At 41.2% G+C, this 22,626-nt stretch overlaps 1 protein-coding gene across 6 annotated transcripts in view; it reads right to left on the reverse strand.

Annotated features, from left to right (window-relative positions):
- Window positions 1-589: 589 nt before the first annotated feature.
- ECT2 (epithelial cell transforming 2) overlaps window positions 590-22,626 on the reverse strand; it is a 136,633-nt gene continuing 114,596 nt past the window's right edge. For 3 of the 6 annotated variants that reach the window (XM_069727307.1, XM_069727305.1, XM_069727306.1), the window contains 5 exons: window positions 20,536-20,674; window positions 14,645-14,799; window positions 11,260-11,367; window positions 10,854-11,000; window positions 590-1,986 (listed from right to left, as the gene is read on the reverse strand). In XM_069727307.1, coding sequence (XP_069583408.1) covers window positions 1,906-1,986; window positions 10,854-11,000; window positions 11,260-11,367; window positions 14,645-14,799; window positions 20,536-20,674 — 630 coding nt within the window. In that variant the 3' untranslated portion in view covers window positions 590-1,905. Of the gene's footprint in view, window positions 1,987-6,276; window positions 6,621-10,853; window positions 11,001-11,259; window positions 11,368-14,644; window positions 14,800-20,535; window positions 20,675-22,626 lie in introns of those variants that run through there. The other 3 variants (XM_069727304.1, XM_069727302.1, XM_069727303.1) reach the window with 1 other exon arrangement.

A 22,626-nucleotide genomic window follows, 5' to 3' on the forward strand; every position in this document is an offset into this window, starting at 1 on the left:
CTAGGTGACAGGATCTAATGTTAGTTGAAAATACTGTATCATCCAAATCTTGACTGCACATTCAACCAAGCTAAAGAACAAATAAAAAGTGGTCTTATATTTTCAAGTGGTTAGGTGAATGGAAATGTAGAAGTTTGGTTAACCATATTGGTGGAGTCTGAGTTGGAGTCTGTATAAAATGGACCGACTGATAAAATATACAATACATTGGGTACAGTAGTTTACTGCAGTATGTGCTATAAACTTTTTCATAAGAAATTATGAAATGTTCTATAAATGTTCTGTTCCTCATGTAAGGATCTCAGCTTTTAGTGGCGATGTATCTGTGCTGCACTTTATGTCCATGCTCAGTAGTGACCAGTGTTGTGGAGTCAGAGGTTTGGCTTACAGACTCCACAGTCCTGACAGTGACATCTGCCTAGTGACAACAGACGTTTGGTGCAAGGCTTTTACCACAGGTCCCATAGAAGCTGCATGATCTGCCTCTTTGGCCAGAACAGCAATGAATCAAATCACTTCTGACAATGTGCACTATACTAAATACCCAAATTCTGTTTGCAACCCTGAAGAAAAATACATCCACACTCCGTCATCAGTATAGCAGTTTATTTATATACACGTTACTGTTGCCATGAACACAAACCGTTTTAAAACAAAGACTTGATTTTTTTTCCCTAATACATTAGGTTTCCGGAGGAATTTACAAGCAGCTGATATAGGACATAACACATTTTCTATCCTAAAACATAACAATTCAACATGGAATAGTAGTGTTAGTACATATAACCATCGACGACCACAAATTCCCTGCATGAAACAAACTGAATACAAATAAATAGGTGTGAACGGTTAAAACAAATCAAAAAAACAATATTGTCTTAACCCTTCATTAAATATTAAAAAAAGGAACACAAATTGTACTTTCTAGGCAATGCAGGTGTCTCTGGTTAAGCGCAATTATTTCTATGAATTTTGATTTGCAAATGATACACAAAAATGCTCTAAAGAAAGCAAAAAAAAAAAAAGGAAAAATTAAAAGGGCAATATAGTTAGCAAAAAAATAGGAAGAAAATGATATTTATTGTAAGAGCAGATATTCTGAACAATTCTTCAGGCATTCCTCAGTCTGTTCTCCGAGCTCATATCCTTCAAAGTCTCAACTGTATGTAGTGTCTCACACCCGACTCCTCTTTGGTACTGGGCAGAGTTTAGAAATGGCATCTCCTATTTTAAAGCCTTAGCAGCCAGCAGCTTTTCCTAGCATGTCTCCATGCACGACACAAATGTACAATAGGCATTAACCTGGGGTGTATGAAAGTCAAGTGACACTTCAACATGTCAAGCACTAAGGAGATATATACCAGCCCAACTTGTGACCGCATGACAGTAACAAGTTGGTTTCCAAGGGTTAGATCCTTTGCTGCAACTGCCTATGTGGGCATACATTTTTAGGGTCATACCCCCCAAAAAGATCTTTTTATAGCATTTAGGGGCAGATACACCAATATCCTAGGAAGCAATTGTAGGACCTAATATTGACTGTGGAATGTTTAATCTATAAAAAGAACCAAATTTACCATGATAATATATAAACTGAACCATAATCTATGAGGGATGAAAATGAGCCACTGCATGTACATAAGTGAATTGCAAGTCATTTTACGTCCATAAATCATGGCAAGGCACACACTTATAATGCACAGACACAACACAGATGACAATCTTTGCCATTTATACACACAAAGCCTTAGCCTTGCAATCAGTTAGAACACATTATTCGACACATTACTAAATCAAATCTTCGTCTTCATTTGAAGTGCTACTGTGAAGTACCATACTGGAACGTCAATGTTTAAGAACAGCCCGCTGCTTTAGTCAGTTATTGAAATAAAAAGTTTATATCCCTCAAATGAGATGAGTTGTAGAACGACTGAAGGTATGGTACTTCCGCTCAAACAGGTTCACCATTGATGGAGAAGGCGCATTCTGCAAGGGCAAAGAAAAATACATAAGCATAATACCACCACAATGGATAACATTCAATGAATGTGTCCTTAGAGCGGATCCTTCACCATACTTCACATTACAAGCTGCGTACATTAATTGCTCCCTTTACATCTGATTGTGGTGTACTTAATTGAAAAATCCATGTCAGAATGGCTTTACCATCCATTCTGAAAGTTTGAAGCAATATTCCACCCACTTGGCCTAATTGACAGCTCCAGTGTGTCCCTCCTCCTGTTGAGATCTCTCACTGCTCAGCACACACTGAAGCCGTCAGTCAGGCTGGGTGGAAACGGAATACAGCTGAACTTATGAGCCCCCCCCCAAAAAAAATAATAATGTTCAGCCTAGTATCTGGATTATAGTTTTCTTCTTTAATTGGACTGTTAAAGTCAGTAAGTAGATATTAGACCTGAGGGGGACAGTTAACTTTGTTACAAATGCAGTTTGCATAGTGAAATCTGGTAGGAGATCCACTTTAAGAAGGCAATAGAAAGACATTCTAGAGAATGAGAAGCAAAACAAACAGTCCCAACGTGTGCATCTGTGATAAGGTGGAGACTTTCCTTTCTTTCCAAGTTTTTATTCAAAAATAAAATATTTTTCTTTGCATGTTATACATCAATACAACTTTCTCCAGAAGCACGTAATCTAGTACTGCTTCCTGATCCAAATCCTTGATCGCTCAGCCTACTGTTTTCCCTCAACTGCCCATATACATGAATGTTTAGCTCTCCATAGAGAACTTGACTGTTCAGCCATTGGGCTAACCACATGAGCCCTTTCTTATTACTTATAACATGGGCTGAATGTCTGCATAATACAAATATTGTAGAATGTACTATAGTTTGTTCAGCATTTCAGATGAGACGTGCACAAACTCTTGATCTCGTCATATACAGGATTCAGTTTCCAGTGTTAAAGAATTGTAATGTATTTGGTCAGTCAAAAAGAATGCCAACACAAATGAAAGTACGTCCTTTTTCAGTTTTTTTTTTTTTTTTTTAATACATGCTCATTTGTGCGCATTAAATCAAACAGCCTAATCTTTTTTCACAAGACATCATCTGCCAGTGGAGAGGTTCCAATAAATACTCAGTGGCCGGTCCAACTAATGTTGATATTGGATGGTTTAGACATAATTATACATGTGTATACGTTCCTTCACTGTAAAAATTATTCTACCCACTGTGCATAAAAGACCAACATAGAACGTATTAGGTACAAGTCATTGATGTCAATTATCCTAATAAATTTATGAATAACCTAACTGTTAAAGGGAACCTGCCACTTGCCTCATGCTACCCAGACTACGGGTATAAATGAATCAGATCACAATCACAGTCAGGTATACCTTAAATAAAAAACAAAAGTTTGAGGTGTGTATAAATTGGGGGAAACCTGACTTGTCAATGAACTCTAGCAGTGTTGAGAAAAGCCGGGCCATTGGAGGAGGGATAAGGGTCAGCATCAGACTGGTCTGGTCTCTGAAGGTCGAGCAGGGGAACATGGCCAAACAATATTTTCTCCAAAATGCTGGAGCATTTCAGGGAAAAAAAAATACCCAGCTGCAATTGTGCAGCCAGGCTTCGACTCTTGCTGCATGTGGTTTGGGCTGCATAAATCAAGTGTCCGGTGTTCTTTAACATTAACTAAAGGTTTCAGCAAAATAGGGACAATTTTTGAAAACCTACTTACAGGTGCTTCGCACTAAATTAGAGTATCAAAAAGTTAATTTATTTAATTTCTTCAATACAAAAAGTGAAACTCATTATATACAGTCACTACAAACAGAGTGATCTATTTCAAGTTTTTGTTAGTGTTGATTATGGCTTACAGCCAATGAAAACCCAAAAGTCATTATCTCAGAAAATTAGAATACTTTATAACACCAGCTTGAAACAAGGATTTTAAAATCCAAATCTATGTTCAGTAAATGCACTCAATACTTGGTCGGGGCTCCTTTTGCATCAATTACTGCATCAATGCAGCATGACATGGAGGCGATCAGCCTGTGGCACTGCTGAGGTGTTATGGAAGCCCAGGTTGCTTTGATAGCAGCCTTCAGCTAGTCTGCATTGTTGGGTCTGGTGTTTCTCATCTGCCTCTTGACAATATCCCATAGATTCTAAATGGGGTTAAGGTCAGGCGAGTTTGCTGGCCATTCAAGCACAGTGATGCTATTGTTTCTAAACCAGGTATTGGTACTTTTGGCAGTGTGGACAGGTGCCAAATCCTGCTGAAGAATTAAAGTTTCCATCTCTGTTGGCGTAGGGAAGCAGGAAGTGCTCTAAAATTTCCTGGTAGATGGCTGAGCTCACTTTGGTCTTGATAAAACACAGTGGAGCTACACGAGAGGATGACATGGCTCCCCAAACATCACTGATTGTAGAAACTTTGCACCAGACCTCAAGCAGCTTGGATTGTGTACCTGTCCACTCTTCCTCCAGACTCTGGGACCTTGATTTCCAAATGAAATGCAAAATTTACTCATCTGAAAAAACCTTGGACCACTGAGCAGTTTTTTCTCCTTGGCCCAGGTAAGACACTTGTCTATTGGTCATGAGTGGCTTGACACAAGGAATGGGACACTTGTAGCCCATGTCCTGGATACATCTGTGTGTGGTGGCTCTTGAAGTAATGACTCCAGCAGCAGTCCACTGTGAATCTCCCCTAAAAGTTTTTGAATGGACTTTTCTCAATCCTTTCAAGGCTGCGGTTATCCCGGTTGCTTGTGCACCCTTTTCTACCACACTATCCTTCCACTCAGCTTTCCATTAATATGCTTGGATACAGCACTCTGAACAGCCAGCTTATTTAGCAATGACCTTTTGTGGCTTAGGCCTCTTTCACACTTCTGTCTTTTCAGATCCGTCGCAATCCGTTGTTTTGGGCAAAAAACGGATCCTGCAAATGTGCTTGCAGGATGCGTTTTTTGCCCATAGACTTGTATTAGCGATGGATGGCCACACGTCGTGGTCCATCGTGCGACGCATCCGTCGTGTTTTGGCAGACAGTCGTCACAAAAAACGTGAATCGTTTTTTGTCAGTCAAAACTCCGCCCCCCTCCTCCCCGGACTTCAGAATGGGCAGCGGATGCGTAGAAAAACTGCATCCGCTGTCCATGTCGTGCAGAAAATTCACAACGTGCGTCGGCCCGACGCATTGCGACGAGCCCGTACCGACGCAAGTGTGAAAGTAGCCTTACCCTGCTTTTGGAGTGTGTCAATGACTGCCTTCTGGACATCTGTCAAGTCAGCAGTCTTCCCCATGATTGTGGAGCCTACTGAAACAGACTAAGGGATCTTTTAGGAAGCCTTTGCAGGTGTTTTTTGTTAATTATTCTAATTTACTGAGATAACTTGTGTTTTCATTGGCTGTAAGCCATAATCATCAACATTAAGAGAAATAAACACTTGAAATAGATCACTCTTTGCAATGACTATACACGAGTTTTACGTTTTGTTTTAAAAAATTGAAATAAATTTAAGTTTTAACTTTTTAATGATATTCTAATTTAGTGAAGAGCACTTGTATATGTTTTCTAGGCATGAACAGATTTTTGATTTTTAGTGTCAGACAACCTCTTTAGGGGTTTATTCACACACTAATTTATTCAGAAATGGTTATAAACTGCAACTGTGTTAGCAGGAATAGGTTAGGGCAGGCTTTTAGTTCAACACCTTGAGGTTTTACTCAATGGAAGCAAGTAGAGGTGTTCAAGGGTAAGAAATTTATTAGAAAGTTGCAGAAAGGCCACAAATACACCATTTTAGTGACATGTAGCAATGAAACGATAGTAACTAGCTAAAATAGACTTTAAAGTGAAGGTTGATCGAATAGCTTCAGATAAGTGCTTATCCGAATAGCTATAGCACTTACCGAATAGATGTCTCAGTAGCCTGGATACCTGGAGAGCTCCCGATAATCAGCTGTTTGGCTCTGCAGCTGCATGTGTCGCGGCTGTGTAACAGTCACAACACATGTATGGAGAGCCTGTTTGTTGGGCTCTCCATGCATGTCACTGTCCCACAGCCGCAGCACAAGCAGCTGTCGCGCAGAACAGCTGATTATCGGAACTCCCTGGGTATTCAGGTTACCGAGGCACCTATTCGGTAAGTGCTATAGCTAGTCGTATCCAAAGCTATTCGATCAACCTTATTTAAAACCCTTGGAAAGAAAGTCCAAAACAAAATGGTGCATAATGTGCCTAGAACTCCCAATAGACAGCCATCACCAGTTCTCCGACGAGGTGACCAATAGTAAAATTTGTAACATCACATCTATGAAGCTCACAGGTTTATGGTTCACATTGAAGGCTCCGATTGCACTGCCATAGACTTCTTCTTGCTGCACAGAGAGTCTGCGCCCTGATCATTCTGTCCTGTATATTCTGTAGTTACAATGTGGGGAATAGTAGAAGTTTTCCCCAGCAGACTAGTTGTATAAAGCTGAGGGGTAGACTGGCTTGCTTCTCCTTTCAAAGAGCGAGACAAAGCGCACAATATTCCATGGGCCCTGGGACTCTGCGTGCTCCCATCAAGGGAGTTAGATCGATGAACAGTAGTGTGTTTAGTTGCTTCATTTATGTCGAATGTAGAAGAAGAACGTGTCATCTATAAAAACAGTACTTTATAGTCAGGAGAAATTATAGTTTGCGCTAATAAGAAAAGTTAAAAATTTTTTATAATGTGCACTGCGTTATGCAAAGTGTCATCTTCTTCACTACCCAGCAGCCAGTAAACCCCCTTTAAAAAGGACCTGGCAGGCAGCGAAAGTTTACCCCAAAAATGCAGTTTAGCAGCACACACTAGAAAGGATGCCGGAAGACGCAACTGTAGATTCTCACTGAATGTACGTTTAAGTTGGGAGGAGAACAGAAACAGAAGTGGACAAATATCGGATGGATTCAGGGTATATAGCCATCACACCACTCCAGTTAGAGCGAGACTCCGCAGCTGTCTACCTCAACGCATATCGCAAGCCCCTAACGGGATTCTTGGACCATTTGTGCACAATTTATCTTAATGACCTTCCATATGACCAAGGTTTGAAAAAGACCCAAGAGAGGGTCGAAACGTTACCTTTGCCTTCCTCATTTGACCTGACTGCAGTGAATTTATTGCACTTTTTTGGGGATTGAAATAAATCTTTCTTTGCTAAAGATATAATTTTTTTTGAGTGCGACGGTTTATCTTTAGGAAACCAAATGCTGCTGGGGAGAATAAAGTGCATTTTCTGCCGCAGCTGCAGTCGGCTATGGCAGGCGCCGGGCAGCATAATAACGCCAGTAACATGCAGATTAACCCCATATCTGCAAGTTATTTGCGTTATTTCTGGTGACAGGTTCCCTTTAAGCATGGAGATTGTGTAGAAATATGATGTATGTAGGAGTTAGAGCGAATCAATTCGCAGGACCCGATATAGCAGCTAGTTCTCCAATCTGTGGCCATCGGACAAGAGCCCTGAAAACCATCTCTTATCTCTTTGCCACTGTGTCTCTTGATTATTTGCCATGGCGAGACTGACATGTGGCATCACACCAGGAAGCTAATCAAAATGAAGATTCACAGATGCCATCAGGTAAGAGATGGCGATTCTGCAGGCTCCTGTCCAGAGGCCACAGATCACTGACTGCTGCACTGGGTCCTTCCCACAAATCGCTTTGCACCAATTCTAGATGCATGTCATATGGCGAATAAAAGTAGGTGAGAAATACTGTATACTAGCTGAAGAGCCCGGCGTTGCCTGGGCATAGTAAATATCTGTGGTTAGTTATAGCACGTCACTTCTCTTATTTTCCCATCACGCCTCTCATTTTCCCAATCACATCTTTAATTTTCCCCCTCACATCTCTCATTTTCTCCCTCACACCTCTCATTTTCTCCCTCACTCCTCTCATTCCCCCCTAACACGTCATTTCGACCTCACATCTGTCATTTTCCGATCACTACACTATTTTCCCTCACTCCTCTCATTTTGCACTCACACCTTTTCATTTTCACCTCACACCTCTCATTTTCACCTCAGTATATACATGTTTGTCATCTCCCTTATATATAGTATACACCTGTATGTCATCTCCTGTATATAGTATATACCTGCTGTGTGTCATCTCCCCTGTATATAGTATATACCTGTATGTCATCTCCTCCTATATATAGTATATACCTGTATGTCATCTCCTTCTATATATAGTATATACACCTGTATGTCATCTCCTCCTGTATATAGTATATACCTGTGTGTCATCTCCCCTGCATATAGTATATATCTGTGTGTCATCTCCTCCTGTATATAGTATATACCTGTATGTCATCTTCTATATATAGCATATACCTGTATGTCATCTCCTCCTGTATATAGTATATACCTGTAGGTAATCTGCTCCTGTATATAGTATATATCTGTGTGTCATCTCCTCCTGTATATAGTATATACCTGTATGTCATCTCCTCCTGTATATAGTATATACCTGTGTGTCATCTCTCCTGTATATAGTATATATCTGTGTGTCATCTCCCCTGTATATAGTATATACCTGTGTGATCTCCTGTATTAGACCTCGTTAACACGTTATTTGCTCAGTATTTTTACCTCAGTATTTGTAAGATAAATTGGCAGCCTGATAAATCCCCAGCCAACAGGAAACCCTCCCCCTGGCAGTATATATTAGCTCACACATACACATAATAGACAGGTCATGTGACTGACAGCTGCCGTATTTCCTATATGGTACATTTGTTGCTCTTGTAGTTTGTCTGCTTATTAATCAGATTTTTATTTTTGAAGGCTAATACCAGACTTGTGTGTGTTTTAGGGCGAGTTTCGTTTGTCAAGTTGTGTGTGTTGAGTTTTGTGTGGCAACATGCGTGTAGCAACTTTTTGTGTGTCGAGTTGCATGTGACAGGTTAGTGTAGCAAGTTGTGTGCAGCAAGTTTTGCGCATGGCGAGTTTTGCGCGTGGTGAGTTTTATATTTGGTGCCTTTTGAGTATGTGCAAGTTTTGTGTGAGGCAACTTTTGCATGTGTTGCAAATTTTGTGCATGTGGCAATTTTTCCGCGTGTGCAAGTTTTGCGTGTGGTGAGTTTTCCATGAGGAGAGTTTTGCACTTGTGGAGAGTTTTGCGTGAGCCTAGTTTTTGCATGTGGCGAGTTTTGCGCGTGGCGAGTTTTGAGCGGCGACTTTTGTGTTTCGACTTTTATGTGGCGAGGTTGGTGTATGTGTGGTGAAATGTGTGCTGAGGGTGGTCTATGTGTTGAAGCACGTGGTAGTGTGTGGCGCATTTTGTGTGTGTGTTCATATCCCCGTGTGTGGTGAGTATCCCATGTCGGGGCCCCACCTTAGCAACTGATCGGTATATACTCTTTTGCGCCATCGCCCTCATTCTTTAAGTCCCCCTTGTTCACATCTGGCAGCTGTCAATTTGCCTCCAACACTTTTCCTTTCACTTTTCCCCATTATGTAGATAGGGGAAAAATAGTTTGGTGAATTGGAAAGCGCGGGGTTAAAATTTCACCTCACAACATAGCCTATGACGCTCTCAGGGTCCAGACGTGTGACTGTGCAAAATTTTGTTTCTGTAGCTGCGACGCCTCCAACACTTTTCCTTTCACTTTTTTCCCCATTATGTAGATAGGGGCAAAATTGTTTGGTGAATTGGAACGCGCGGGGTTAAAATTTCGCATCACAACATAGCCTATGACGCTCTCGGGGTCCAGACGTGTGACTGTGCAAAATTTTGTGGCTGTAGCTGCGACGGTGCAGATGCCAATCCCGGACATACACACATACACACACACACACATTCAGCTTTATATAGTAGATAACAGAAAAAAGCAATACCAACTCAATGTGGATAGAACCCACACTAAGATGGATTAAAAAAAATAAGTCAAGACCTGGGGTCCTCAGTATTGCCTTGTGGCTACAGTTCAGAACTTGCAGAGAACAAATTAATTGTTTCAAGGTAAATGCAGAGTAATATTTGGTATCTGACAGGTAACAGTAGAATCTTTTGTGAATCTATTTGGGTTAAAAGTAATGTCTGTGTTTGAGGCAGTTAAAGCCCAGGTAGATGGGCAGCAGTGGATATAGTATATTGCAAGAGACAAGATCGGTGGGGCTTCTATGGATAGACAAAGCGCTCAGCTGACTTTACTGCAGGGATGGAGGTGGCCATTCCAGCAATGGATGTGTGTTTTTATAAATATTGGTAACAAGTTTCAAGTAAATGAGAGCAGAGCTGCAGTATATGGGAACGGCCCCTACACTGTACAGATCAGGTCCACACACTGTATAGATCCAGCCACCATCGGAGCCAACAACAGCTGATCAGTGCTGGTTCCTCACTTTAAAATTAAAAGGAGATTGGTAGGGTTTCTCACTATTGCCATCCCTAGATGATCGGACTGCCAGGACTCAAATCAGTCCTCAAAAGTTTTCCCTGCAAAGCAGAGTTTTTGGGAATGTTTGGGGATCTGGTGACTGGAATCCCCAAGATCTTGCGGTTATGGCACATCCTAGCATACATGCTTTAGCACATTATGTGATTAACATATCCTTTCATTGACATTGCTTTGTAAATCCAAAATTTGAACCTAAATTTGTCACTCCATTGTTCATCGGCCAGCGCAAAGAATATATTTGAGAAAATCAAAATAAAAACAAGTTGTACCAAGGCAGACTCTGCAGAAGACAATTACCTGTGTGACATTCAGACTGAAATCAAAGAACAAAGTATTATCTGAACTAGAGGGGTGTTTATGACGTCATCAATATTAAAAATGACCAATTATGACCGCTGTTAGGAGAGACCACAGAAGGGGAACATTATATACTTTACATACTGCTAGAGAGGTGGTACTTGGCATGCGACTGCTTGCAAATCCCTCAGAGCTGGCACCAGGGCTCCGTGAATCAGGAGTATAATGTACCATGAGCGCCCTCTGCAGGGCTCTCTTGGGTGTTTTTGAGAAAGAAAATGCTCTCGTAACCTAGAAACAAGATACATTGAAAAAAAATGCAAAACAATGAAACAAAAACATATTTAGCAAAGGTTGTCCTTTACATAAATCTAATGGAAAGTAAGAAAATAAAGGTTTTAAAAAATGCCATTTAAATTTAGGCTAAACTATAAGTCTTCACCTCCTCCCCCCCCCCTAAAAAAAAAAAAAAAAAAAAAAAAAAAAAACAACTTCAAACCAGTAATATGAATGAAAGGTCTATTTTATAGAGAAGCAGCCAACAACATACTTTCTTTGAAGTTTTCTTTATTGCTCTCGATGCTCGGCTCAGTGTACTATCCACATCCTTTGTATTTACTTCTAATGAATCAGGATCAGTTGTATAAATCAAATTTTCCTTTAATACAAAAATAAAAAAAAAATTGCCATGCAAATAAAGAATTAATTTTTTTTTACAGAAACTGGAAAAACATTGTAGAAACAAAGGTCAACATGCAAGTGCCGCTGATAAAAGATCAGTGAACGACTGATACAAACGTAGTCCTCAGATCTACACTGCCATCAAGTGGAATTCTAGAAAACGGCCAAATATCAGCACAGCCAGGATCCACATGACATGGAGCTCTACACTGCTTTGTAATCTATTCGGATGTCCCAAATGTGCTTGTGTGCATTACATAGATGGGAAATTAACCCCTTAATGCTTCAAGTATGTAGTATAACATCATGCAGCTCCTGGATGTACCAGATCATGGAACGCCACTCCACAGGCCAGGTGCCAGCTATATATTACATAACACCAGCAGCTGATTGCTGCCGTTAACCTCAGAAATGCCTCTATCACAGCAGAACGTAAGCAGCCCAGTCTCTCCCTGCCTGGGATGTGCTTGCAGGGGACCGATGGGATGGTATGACATGCTGAACCCCCCATTTGAGCCATGTTATTTCTTCCGTGACAGCCAGACAGAAGCTGGGCATCCTAGGAGACACCAATACTTACTGTACACGCCAATGCATTAGATCGCATGTAATGTTTTTTACATTTAGAAGGCACACTTAGCTGTGCAATCATGGCGTAGTGTGTGTGTGTGTGTATATATATATGTGTGTGTGTGTATATATATATATATATATATATATATATATATATATATATATATATATATATATATATATATATATATATATATATATATATATATATATATATACACACAGTGGGGCAAAAAAGTATTTAGTCAGTCAGCAATAGTGCAAGTTCCACCACTTAAAAAGATGAGAGGCGTCTGTAATTTACATCATAGGTAGACCTCAACTATGGGAGACAAACTGAGAAAAAAAAATCCAGAAAATCACATTGTCTGTTTTTTTAACATTTTATTTGCATATTATGGTGGAAAATAAGTATTTGGTCAGAAACAAACAATCAAGATTTCTGACTCTCACAGACCTGTAACTTCTTCTTTAAGAGTCTCCTCTTTCCTCCACTCATTACCTGTAGTAATGGCACCTGTTTAAACTTGTTATGAGTATAAAAAGACACCTGTGCACACCCTCAAACAGTCTGACTCCAAACTCCACTATGGTGAAGACCAAAGAGCTGTCAAAGGACACCAGAAACAAAATTGTAGCCCTGCACCAGGCTGGGAAGACTGAATCTGCAATAGCCAACCAGCTTGGAGTGAAGAAATCAACAGTGGGAGCAATAATTAGAAAATGGAAGACATACAAGATCACTGATAATCTCCCTCAATCTGGGGCTCCACGCAAAATCCCACCCCGTGGGGTCAGAATGATCACAAGAACGGTGAGCAAAAATCCCAGAACCATGCGGGGGGACCTAGTGAATGAACTGCAGAGAGCTGGGACCAATGTAACAAGGCCTACCATAAGTAACACACTACGCCACCATGGACTCAGATCCTGCAGTGCCAGACGTGTCCCACTGCTTAAGCCAGTACATGTCCGGGCCCGTCTGAAGTTTGCTAGAGAGCATTTGGATGATCCAGAGGAGTTTTGGGAGAATGTCCTATTATCTGATGAAACCAAACTGGAACTGTTTGGTAGAAACACAACTTGTCGTGTTTGGATGAAAAAGAATACTGAGTTGCATCCATCAAACACCATACCTACTGTAAAGCATGGTGGTGGAAACATCATGCTTTGGGGCTGTTTCTCTGCAAAGGGGCCAGGACGACTGATCCGGGTACATGAAAGAATGAATGGGGCCATGTATCGTGAGATTTTGAGTGCAAACCTCCTTCCATCAGCAAGGGCATTGAAGATGAAACGTGGCTGGGTCTTTCAACATGACAATGATCCAAAGCACACCGCCAGGGCAACGAAGGAGTGGCTTCGTAAGAAGCATTTCAAGGTCCTGGAGTGGCCTAGCCAGTCTCCAGATCTCAACCCTATAGAAAACCTTTGGAGGGAGTTGAAAGTCCGTGTTGCCAAGCGAAAAGCCAAAAACATCACTGCTCTAGAGGAGATCTGCATGGAGGAATGGGCCAACATACCAACAACAGTGTGTGGCAACCTTGTGAAGACTTACAGAAAACGTTTGATCTCTGTCATTGCCAACAAAGGATATATTACAAAGTATTGAGATGAAATTTTGTTTCTGACCAAATACTTATTTTCCACCATAATATGCAAATAAAATGTTAAAAAAACAGACAATGTGATTTTCTGGATTTTTTTTTTCTCAGTCTGTCTCCCATAGTTGAGGTCTACCTATGATGTAAATTACAGACGCCTCTCATCTTTTTAAGTGGTGGAACTTGCACTATTGCTGACTGACTAAATACTTTTTTGCCCCACTGTGTGTATATATATATGTGTATATGTGTGTATATATATATATATATATATATATATATATATATATATATATATATATATATATATATATATATATATATATATATATATATATATATTACAGTATGCGAATGATTGCAAAAGATCAAAAGACAAGAAAAGAAAGTGAAATCAAATATGGAGACTGAAGGCAAGACCTCCGGAGGATGGACTGCATGTATACTTGTATTACACACAGCAGTGCAGAGTGATAAACCGCTTCAGTTCCGTTTTATCTATGATCTTTTCTTTAATGTTACGCTGTTACTAGCTCTCGTCCATGTTGCCTTTTGTGATATCGGCAAAGATTAGACCCTAGTTTACTGCACACAGATGAAATGTAAAAACTGTTTTCTGATACTGCTGGAAGTGTAAAGCTTTCATGAGCTGTACAAACATTTCACGCTGGCGCTCAGAACTGCAGACTTTGCTGAATGCTGCTGCCCCTCTGGCATCGACTGTTCCTTCCCTAGGTTTGTCAACTATGTGCACTCAAAATGACTTAGTGCCGGCCACCAGACATCGCTCATGTCACGGTGGGTCATACTGCAGACTGAAAACAGTTTACAGCTTTTGTGCCAGCTTCTATGCAATAGAGTGTGTGCTCCAGAGCTAGAACAGCCGCACAGATGAAGGCCTTGGATTTGAACAAAGTTGGAAAATGAGGTTTTGTTTTTATCCTTCGGTACGAAACTTAAACTTCGAAAAGTGCTATTTAAAAAAACAACAATAATAACACATCAAAAAGGGAGGAGAAATGGCAGAAAAAGCTCCATATTTCCAGCTGTCCTAGTGGTGGGGAGAAAACTACTTACAGCATCTGCTTTACAAATGGTGTTGGCTATGTGCCGGCACAACATCTTCAGCCAGTCGGCCTTCAGAGGCTCCTCCGTGGTCAGCTGGAAGCTAAGTAGCTGGTTTGTCTGTTCTGTCGGAGTCCGCACTACCAGCGCAAATGCGTTATGACATTCTGCAGATCCAAATGAAAACATTAGTCACTTATGATCCAATGCCACACGTGGTTGTTCAAAAATAAAACATTGTTTTTGGTCTGTACACAACTGTTTTACGTTCTCCTTATGATACAAAACACCGACAAGCAATTCACAGCTTAGTAATGAGATTCTGCTTGGGGTGCAGTACGACATTGCAGCTTAGTAAGGCACAGCGGATGTCACGGAGCACTCGGGCATGAACAATTCTGCACTGTCTGGAAATTAATATTTTTAGATTTGGAAGCCACTCTTAGCTGTGTAACCATGGCGCAGTGTATAATTACATAGCTCGGAATATTACGCTTACTCTGGGCCATGCTGGTAATTCACTGCAGCTTTTATATTGGCAGATGGGCACACTACACTGGCATGCTGGGCTCACACAAACAGGTTTTACATCGAAGCACACAGTTCTAGGTAGTGATAGAATTACGAACTTCATGTAGCTACATCAAATACACGTGTATGCACAGTTGTGTCAAATTTTATTTTTTTTTTTTAACGGACACCTTTTTCGTTTTCACATAGTTTGCTGCTTCAGTGTTTTTATGGTTAGCAAAGCACAATTCTAAGCATTTCAAAACCTAACATTAAGACTTGATATTTCCAGTGATGACCATTACTTTTCGGGACTCCTGCAATGCTCCCCGACATGCTGGATAGCAGCTTTGGGGCTAAACGCTGACTGATGGGAACACTTTCTTACATAACTGGTGTTTGGAGTTTAACCACAATCTCCGTTTTTATTTGTTCACCTGCTTCGTGATCTTTGAGCATAGGTTCTCAATGGAGGCAAGCTCTAGGGTCCTCTGGCCATGGACCCAATATAGTTCAAAGTTTTGCTCACTGATCCACTTAGTTTACAGATTTGCATTGTGACATGGTCTCCATCATGCTGGAAAAAGCATTGTTCACCAAACTGCTGCTGAATTCATTGGAAGAAGTTGCTCTTAGAGTGTGTTTAGAGACCAATCTTTATTCATGGCAGTGTTCTTAAAAAGGAGTCTGTCAGATCAGCCCTCCTATGCCGCATATGTACATGTAGGTCATAGGAAACAAACAAAAAATGATACCTCGATATCTGCGATCCAATGTCTTATTCCACAGTTATCCATGTTTTTCCTTACATGTAAGTGAGCCATTCAGGATTATGGGACTAACACTGATCTGCATGAGAATCTGCTTCCACAGTTTATTATAAAGCGAATTTGTCAGTAGCATCAAGCCTCCTAGGCCATCTATATGGCAATGTAGGACATAGGGAACTGAATAAAACGATACCTTGATATCTGTGATGCGATGTCTTATTCCAGAGAAGTCACACTTTTACATGTAAAAAGCTCTTCCAGCCTATGGGGAGGATGGTGCCTGGAAAATAACTCTGCCTCCGGAGATTATTTTACATGAAGGGGAAATTACCAGTTTGAGACAAATAACTAACACAGAACAGAGAAATGAACTTGGTCTTCTTTCAAACTTTTTTTTTTTTTTTTTTTTTAGCTCTTGAGCTCTGGTATATTGTAACAATTTTGCAGCCCTGTCTGCCTCCAAGATGGAAGCTGAGAGGAACCTGCAAATGTGTCACTTATAATCACACACCGCTCTGCAGTGAGATCAGGAGAGCAGGCATTACACATCATACGGATAACTCCTTTCATGTAAAATAATCTTCGGAGGCAGAATGATCTTCCATGCTGCGTCCTCCCCATAGTCTGGAAGAGGTAGTTTACATAAAATGACAAAAGATGATTGCTCAACAAGTATCACTCTCCTTAGCAGTCTAACACCTGTATGCTCATATTAACAGTTTAGGAAGGTCAAATGTGATGACAGATTCCCTTTAAATACAAGCAACACCAGTATGAGACATAACTAGCACAGGACATTAGAACTGAACTGTGCCTTCTTGCAAACACATTTGCTGCAGCTCTCACAGCTCTGCTGTATTGAAGCCTGCCTGTGAGATGAAAGCTAAAGAACTGAGAGGAACAGTTCTCACACAGCTTTGAAGTGAGATTAGGACAGGAGCCATTACACATCACACTGGTAACAATACAACCATGACATATCACACTGGTAACTCCCCATTTCCTTTCCAATAATCTCTGGATGCAGATTGTTTTGGAGATGAGTATCCGTCCCACAGTCCTGAATAGATAATTTACATATAAGAAACATGGATTTCTCTGAAATAAGACATCGGGTCATATATCAAGGTATCAATTTCAGCTTCCTAGGATTTACGTGCCCATATACAATGCTTAGGAGGGTTGATCCTACTGACAGATTTCCTCTAAGCGAAACTGAGTGAGTATTCCCTTGGCTGAAAAGCAAAGCCCCCCACAGTAGGATTAGTAATGGGCTTATGTGATCTGAAACGCCTTAACGAGCATGGTCAGGTGTTATCAGAGTATCTTGGGCGTGCACGTATATGTTAGAGTCTCTGCGGCTGCTTGATTTGCGGTTGTTAGACAGCTTGAACAAACCTAACAAACAAGCAATCCCCACATGTGTTGTGTCTGTAACAGCCGCAAACCATGCAGCAGCGGGGACGTGAACATAATATACGAGCACGCCCAGATGCGTTGATAACACCCGAGCATGCTCTGATAAGACGTTATCCGAGGACGTTCGCTCATCACCAAGCAGGATGCTTTGCTACTAGTATGACAGAACTCTTGGTAACACGCACTTTTTCTTCTCCGGACATTCTTCCAGATTTCTTCAACAGTCTGAAAGGGGCTTCAGAGAAAATGTGTTATTTACCCAAGTAGTCCAATCCTTGTACTTCCAGGAGAATGCCAGTCTGTCCTTGATGTTTGCCTTGGAGAAAATGGCTTTGTTGCTGCCCTTCTTGACAACAGGCCAGTCTCCAGAAGTCTATGCCTCACTGTGTGCTGACACGTGCCTGCTCAGATTCCTGAGCAAGATCTGTACTGGTGAACAGATTCCAGAGCAGAAGCCTCTTTTAGAAACCAGTCCTGGCACTTACTGGAATTTCTTGGGAGCACTGATTTCTTCACAACAAGTGAACCTCTCATGAATTTCTTGATCCAATAAGGCCAGGTTCACATTGCGTTAAAGCAGCCAGTTCAATGCATAGCGCTGACGGGCTGCGTTAACGCTATAGCATACACGCCATCGCGTTATGCTATACCGCTAGCGCAGAGGATTCATCTGTGCCAACGGTGACGGAGCCTCAGATGCTGCAGCCCGCGTCCGAGGCTCCGTCACTGAATGACGGCACATCGCCAGGGCATGCCAATTATGGCATGCGTTGGCGATGCGCCCGATAATAGGGGTTAATGGCAGCGTTCTCGTTATGCCGCGGTGTAACGCAGTCCGTCTAACGGCCTGCATTAAAGCAATGTGAACCTGGCCTTAATGGGACAAACTTTACAGGTAATGACATTTTTGGCTTTTAAGATTCTCTAAAGTCCTTTTGATAACCATGGTTACTTTCAAGGAAACAAGTGTAACAAAAGAGTACAATGATTTCTATAACCAATCCTCTTTTAAAGTAGCCAGTCTGATCTTGTAATTCAACCAGCATGGCAGTGATATTTAATGTCTTGCTCTTGAGCTAAGGAGAAGTCACTTAAATGTAGACCGTTCAATTTGTGGTAGGACTGAAAATCAGTTGAAATGGGGTTTTTGAGAGCAAGTTAATTTTCATGGTAAGGAACGACTTTGTAATCCATCAGATCACTCTTCATAATCTAAACTTAATATAAAATCTAAAGCAACAAAACTTTCAAAATCAAAATTTGTGGCAGTCTTTAGGCAACAGCTGTACAAGGATTTAGGTGGGACGGGGACGTGACACCACACCTCATAATTCATTGCAAGCTATGGCATAGCTTATGCCACAAGTTTTTCTCCAGTCCCTGATAGCATGAATTTGTGGCGTGCCGTCACTGAGGCGCATGACACTTTTCAGATGGGCCAGATTTGTTACGGAGAGTATGCCTTTTAATAAATCGGGAGTGTCTGACTCCAACATGCCCCTTGAAGAACATTTGTGGTCCAAGAAAATGCAGGGCAACTGAAGAAAAGACCCACAGTAAAAATGTTGATGTGAGAAATATTTCACTACCTCTATAGTGTGTGTGTGTGTGTGTGTGTGAGTGTGTGTAAGAGTGTGTGTGAGAGAGTGTGAGTGAGTGCGTGCAATTCCTTGTTTTCTTTTTTTAAATAACCATATTCATATAATGCTAAAACTGACTTGGTAATATGATGCCCCAGGTCAGTACAAGTGCGCAGATACCAAACATGTATAGGTTACGGTATATACTTATGAAAGTGCTGAAAGAAAAAAAGTCACCATTTTCAGAGACCTGTAGCATCTCCATTTTTGGGGATCTGGGGCTGTGTGAGGGCATACTTTTTGCGCCCTGAGCGGACGTTTTTATGGTTATCAATTTGGGCTAGATATGGTGTTTTGATCGACTGTTATTGCATTTTATTGCAATGTTGCGGCGGAAAAAAAAAAATTTAATTATGGCGTTTTGATTTATTTTCACGTATACCGACCGGATTAATTTACCGTAGTTCATAGAGAAGACATTTCTGAAAGCAGCGATACCAAATAAGGTTTTTAAGTTTTTCTAAAATTTAATTTGAATGGGACAAAAAGGGGGGGGGGGGGTGATTTTTTTTTTTTTTAAATATTCATTTTTTTTATGAAGCGGAGATCATCCGATTGCCTGTGCTACACTTGGCAATGCATCAGCCCTGCTATGTATAGCACAATGATCTATGTACACTGGCCACGAGCTGATGTTTACAAGAATTTGCAATGAGGCACAGGAGTCTTCTGCATACCCCTCGCTGTCATGACAACCCATTGGCACCCCACGATTATGTGACCGGAATGCCAACAGGGGAGATCTTGTGACGCGCTTCTGGCCAACAAGTGAATGACAAGCAAGTACCCAAATGCTTATCCCCGCCTGCTGCTCTGGATTGACGTGCGTGTGTCAAAAACCCCCGGCGGCTATTCGAATATATTTTTCTCAGAAATTCCGCAGAGTTTTAGTCAAATTCACCTGGCTGAGTTCATTTAGCCAGTGCCCGATACATGTTACTTGTAGATTGAGCAGCATGTATCGTGTGTCAGGTTCACATTAAAAGGGAATCTGTCACCACTTTTGAGCTTTGTAAACTATTAATATGGGCATACAGGTTATAGAGTACTGATAAAAAGTCAAAAGGAAAGGAGTTCTTCCAGGCTATGGGGAAGATGCTGTCCGGAAGGTAACTCTGCCTCTGTACTTCAATATCATGCGGCTCGTCTCCCACAGCGTCACTGCCTGTGAAGTCAGGTTTTCGTCCTGTAGCCTTTCGCCTGTGCAGTAATTTCTCGTCAGTGTTCTGCCCTTCTCTGGGCATTAGCTTCACGTTCCAACTTCCACTCCGTGATTCTGCGCATCGGAGAACGCTGTGAGCAGAAGTACCAGTGACTTGCTTGCGCGTGCACAGTAGGAACATGAAGCCAATGCTCACAGAAGGGCAGAACACTGAAGAGGAACAACTACACTGCAGGCGTGAGATACACAAAATTTGGTACGCTATGGTAATATTGAATAATTCATTTGTTTCCATCTTACCACTGTAGTACTGGAACGGATGGCCAGTCTGCTGTAATTGAGCTGCATTTAAAAAGGTTTATAATAGAATTTCAACAATTTAACTTAAAAATTATCACATACCTTCAGTTTCCCGGATATCAAGAACCTTCTTTATCTGAGACAAAGGCATTAGGCTAATATGCTTGAGAGATGCAGGGGGTCTTGTGTGACCATGAGGGCTCTTGAAAGCTCCAATAACTTTATGCCGCTTTCTTGCAATCTGAAAGTACAAATCAGATTTCAGTGCATTTATGGAAAAATGTCATTGCACAAGTGGTCATTAGTCATACCTTACATTTATATCCATGTTATAAAAAAAAAAAAAAAAAAAAATCAATCCAAAATGCATAAATACACAAGTTAGAAATGGTTATAAAAACTACATGCAATCAGAGCTTAAAACTAATATCTATCTATATCTCTATCCATCTATCCATATATATTATATACACACACACACACACACAGCCCCCCTTATTTTCATTAACTAGCTGAGGGAGAGTAGGAAGCTGGGGGCTGGTATTATTCTGGGAAGGTGCTAATATCCCTAAACACCACACATACACAGTCCCCCTTATTTTCATTAACTAGCTGAGTGAGAGCAGGAAGCTGGGGGCTGGTATTATTCTGGGAAGGTGCCAATATCCCTAAACGTTCCCCAGCCTATTAATAACAGCTCACAGTTGTCGGCGTAGCCTTTACTTAGTAATATAAAGGGTTTGGAGGTGAGGGGGCGGACAACAAAAGAAATTAAAAAAGTGGGGTAATGGTTTGGGATTGATGTCAGCTGTGTAATGTCTGCTGACATCAGGCTCAGGTGATTGCAATGGTGAGGAATCTGTCAGACACCCCCATTACAAAACCCCACAGTCAAGAGTAATAACACACACACACACGGTCCTTTAATTGTAATAAATAAATAGAAAAAACAAACAAAAAAAAAAAAACACACTCCCCAAACTTCTTTTACCCATTTATTACCATACAAAATAAAAATAATCCAAAAGGGTTCCGCCATAAATCCATCCCATGTCACACGATCTCCAACTTTGCTACATTCGGATGCTGTGTGGAGTGGTGACATCAGTAATATGACCGCTCAGCACAACATCCAGAACAAGAGAACACTCCTGCAAAGACTAGTGGTGATGTAATTACGGTTATCGCCGGTACCAGGCAGTTCTCACAGTAACCTGTGTGAATCAGTCTGTGATTGGCGGTAACCTTACTAAAGTCACCGCAGAATGAGCAAACACGAGAGTTCCAGTTACGCACTTGATGTCAAAGACAAGCAGGGAAGACTGGAGAGGAGAAATCTAGCAAAATGAGAGAGAGGAGGTAGTTTATCTTCCAGCCATCATATGCCCCATAGCCTTGAAAATGTTTTTTTTTGTTTAAGGCATCAGCAAGGGGGCATAGTAAGGCTATGTTTCCATGGTCAGGAAACGCTACGGACTGGACGCTGCGTACAGCAGCAGCGGCCAGTTCTTACAGCATAGTGGATAGGATTTTATGAAATCCCATCTCCACTATGCTTTCAAAGACGCAGGCGGCAGACCTGCATATAAGCACATGCGGCGCATCTTTATAGATTGCAGCGTGTCTATTTATTTTGCGGAGACGCTCAGTCTCCACAAGATAAAATTATACAGTTTATGTATAGGATGCGGTGATTCCGCATGTGTTCAATGAATTCATGCGGAATCACAGCGTGTACAAAAGCACTCAGCGCTTTGGATGGAGCGGTTATCTGTTGTGTCCAAAGCGCTGCAATTCCGGACTGTGAAAACATAGCCTTCTGGGCATACAGGTTATATACGGTAAAACTGAAACTGGTCATTAGCTAATAACGCTCAAATGGAGGTGACCGATACACCTTCCCAACAGCTTGTTTTACCCTCTATATCCTCCCCTACTCCTCTTTGATTGACAGCTCTGGCTTCAGAAAGCCAGACAAGGGCAAAGATAGATTGAAACCAAGCAGGAAAGAAGGTCTATATAAATGTTTGGCCCCGCCATGAAGCAAAGAAGCAAAAAGCGCCTATACTTGGTCAGCACAGAATGTCTGTTCAAACCGAGTACTTTGTAGCATGTGAAATGCATGTTCAATGGGATTGAGATCTGGCGATGGGAACATTATGCAATGACTGAACCTCTTATTTGTCTTAAAAA

The sequence above is a fragment of the Ranitomeya imitator genome, chromosome 5 (genome assembly GCF_032444005.1).
Source record: "Ranitomeya imitator isolate aRanImi1 chromosome 5, aRanImi1.pri, whole genome shotgun sequence".
Lineage (NCBI taxonomy): Eukaryota > Metazoa > Chordata > Amphibia > Anura > Dendrobatidae > Ranitomeya > Ranitomeya imitator.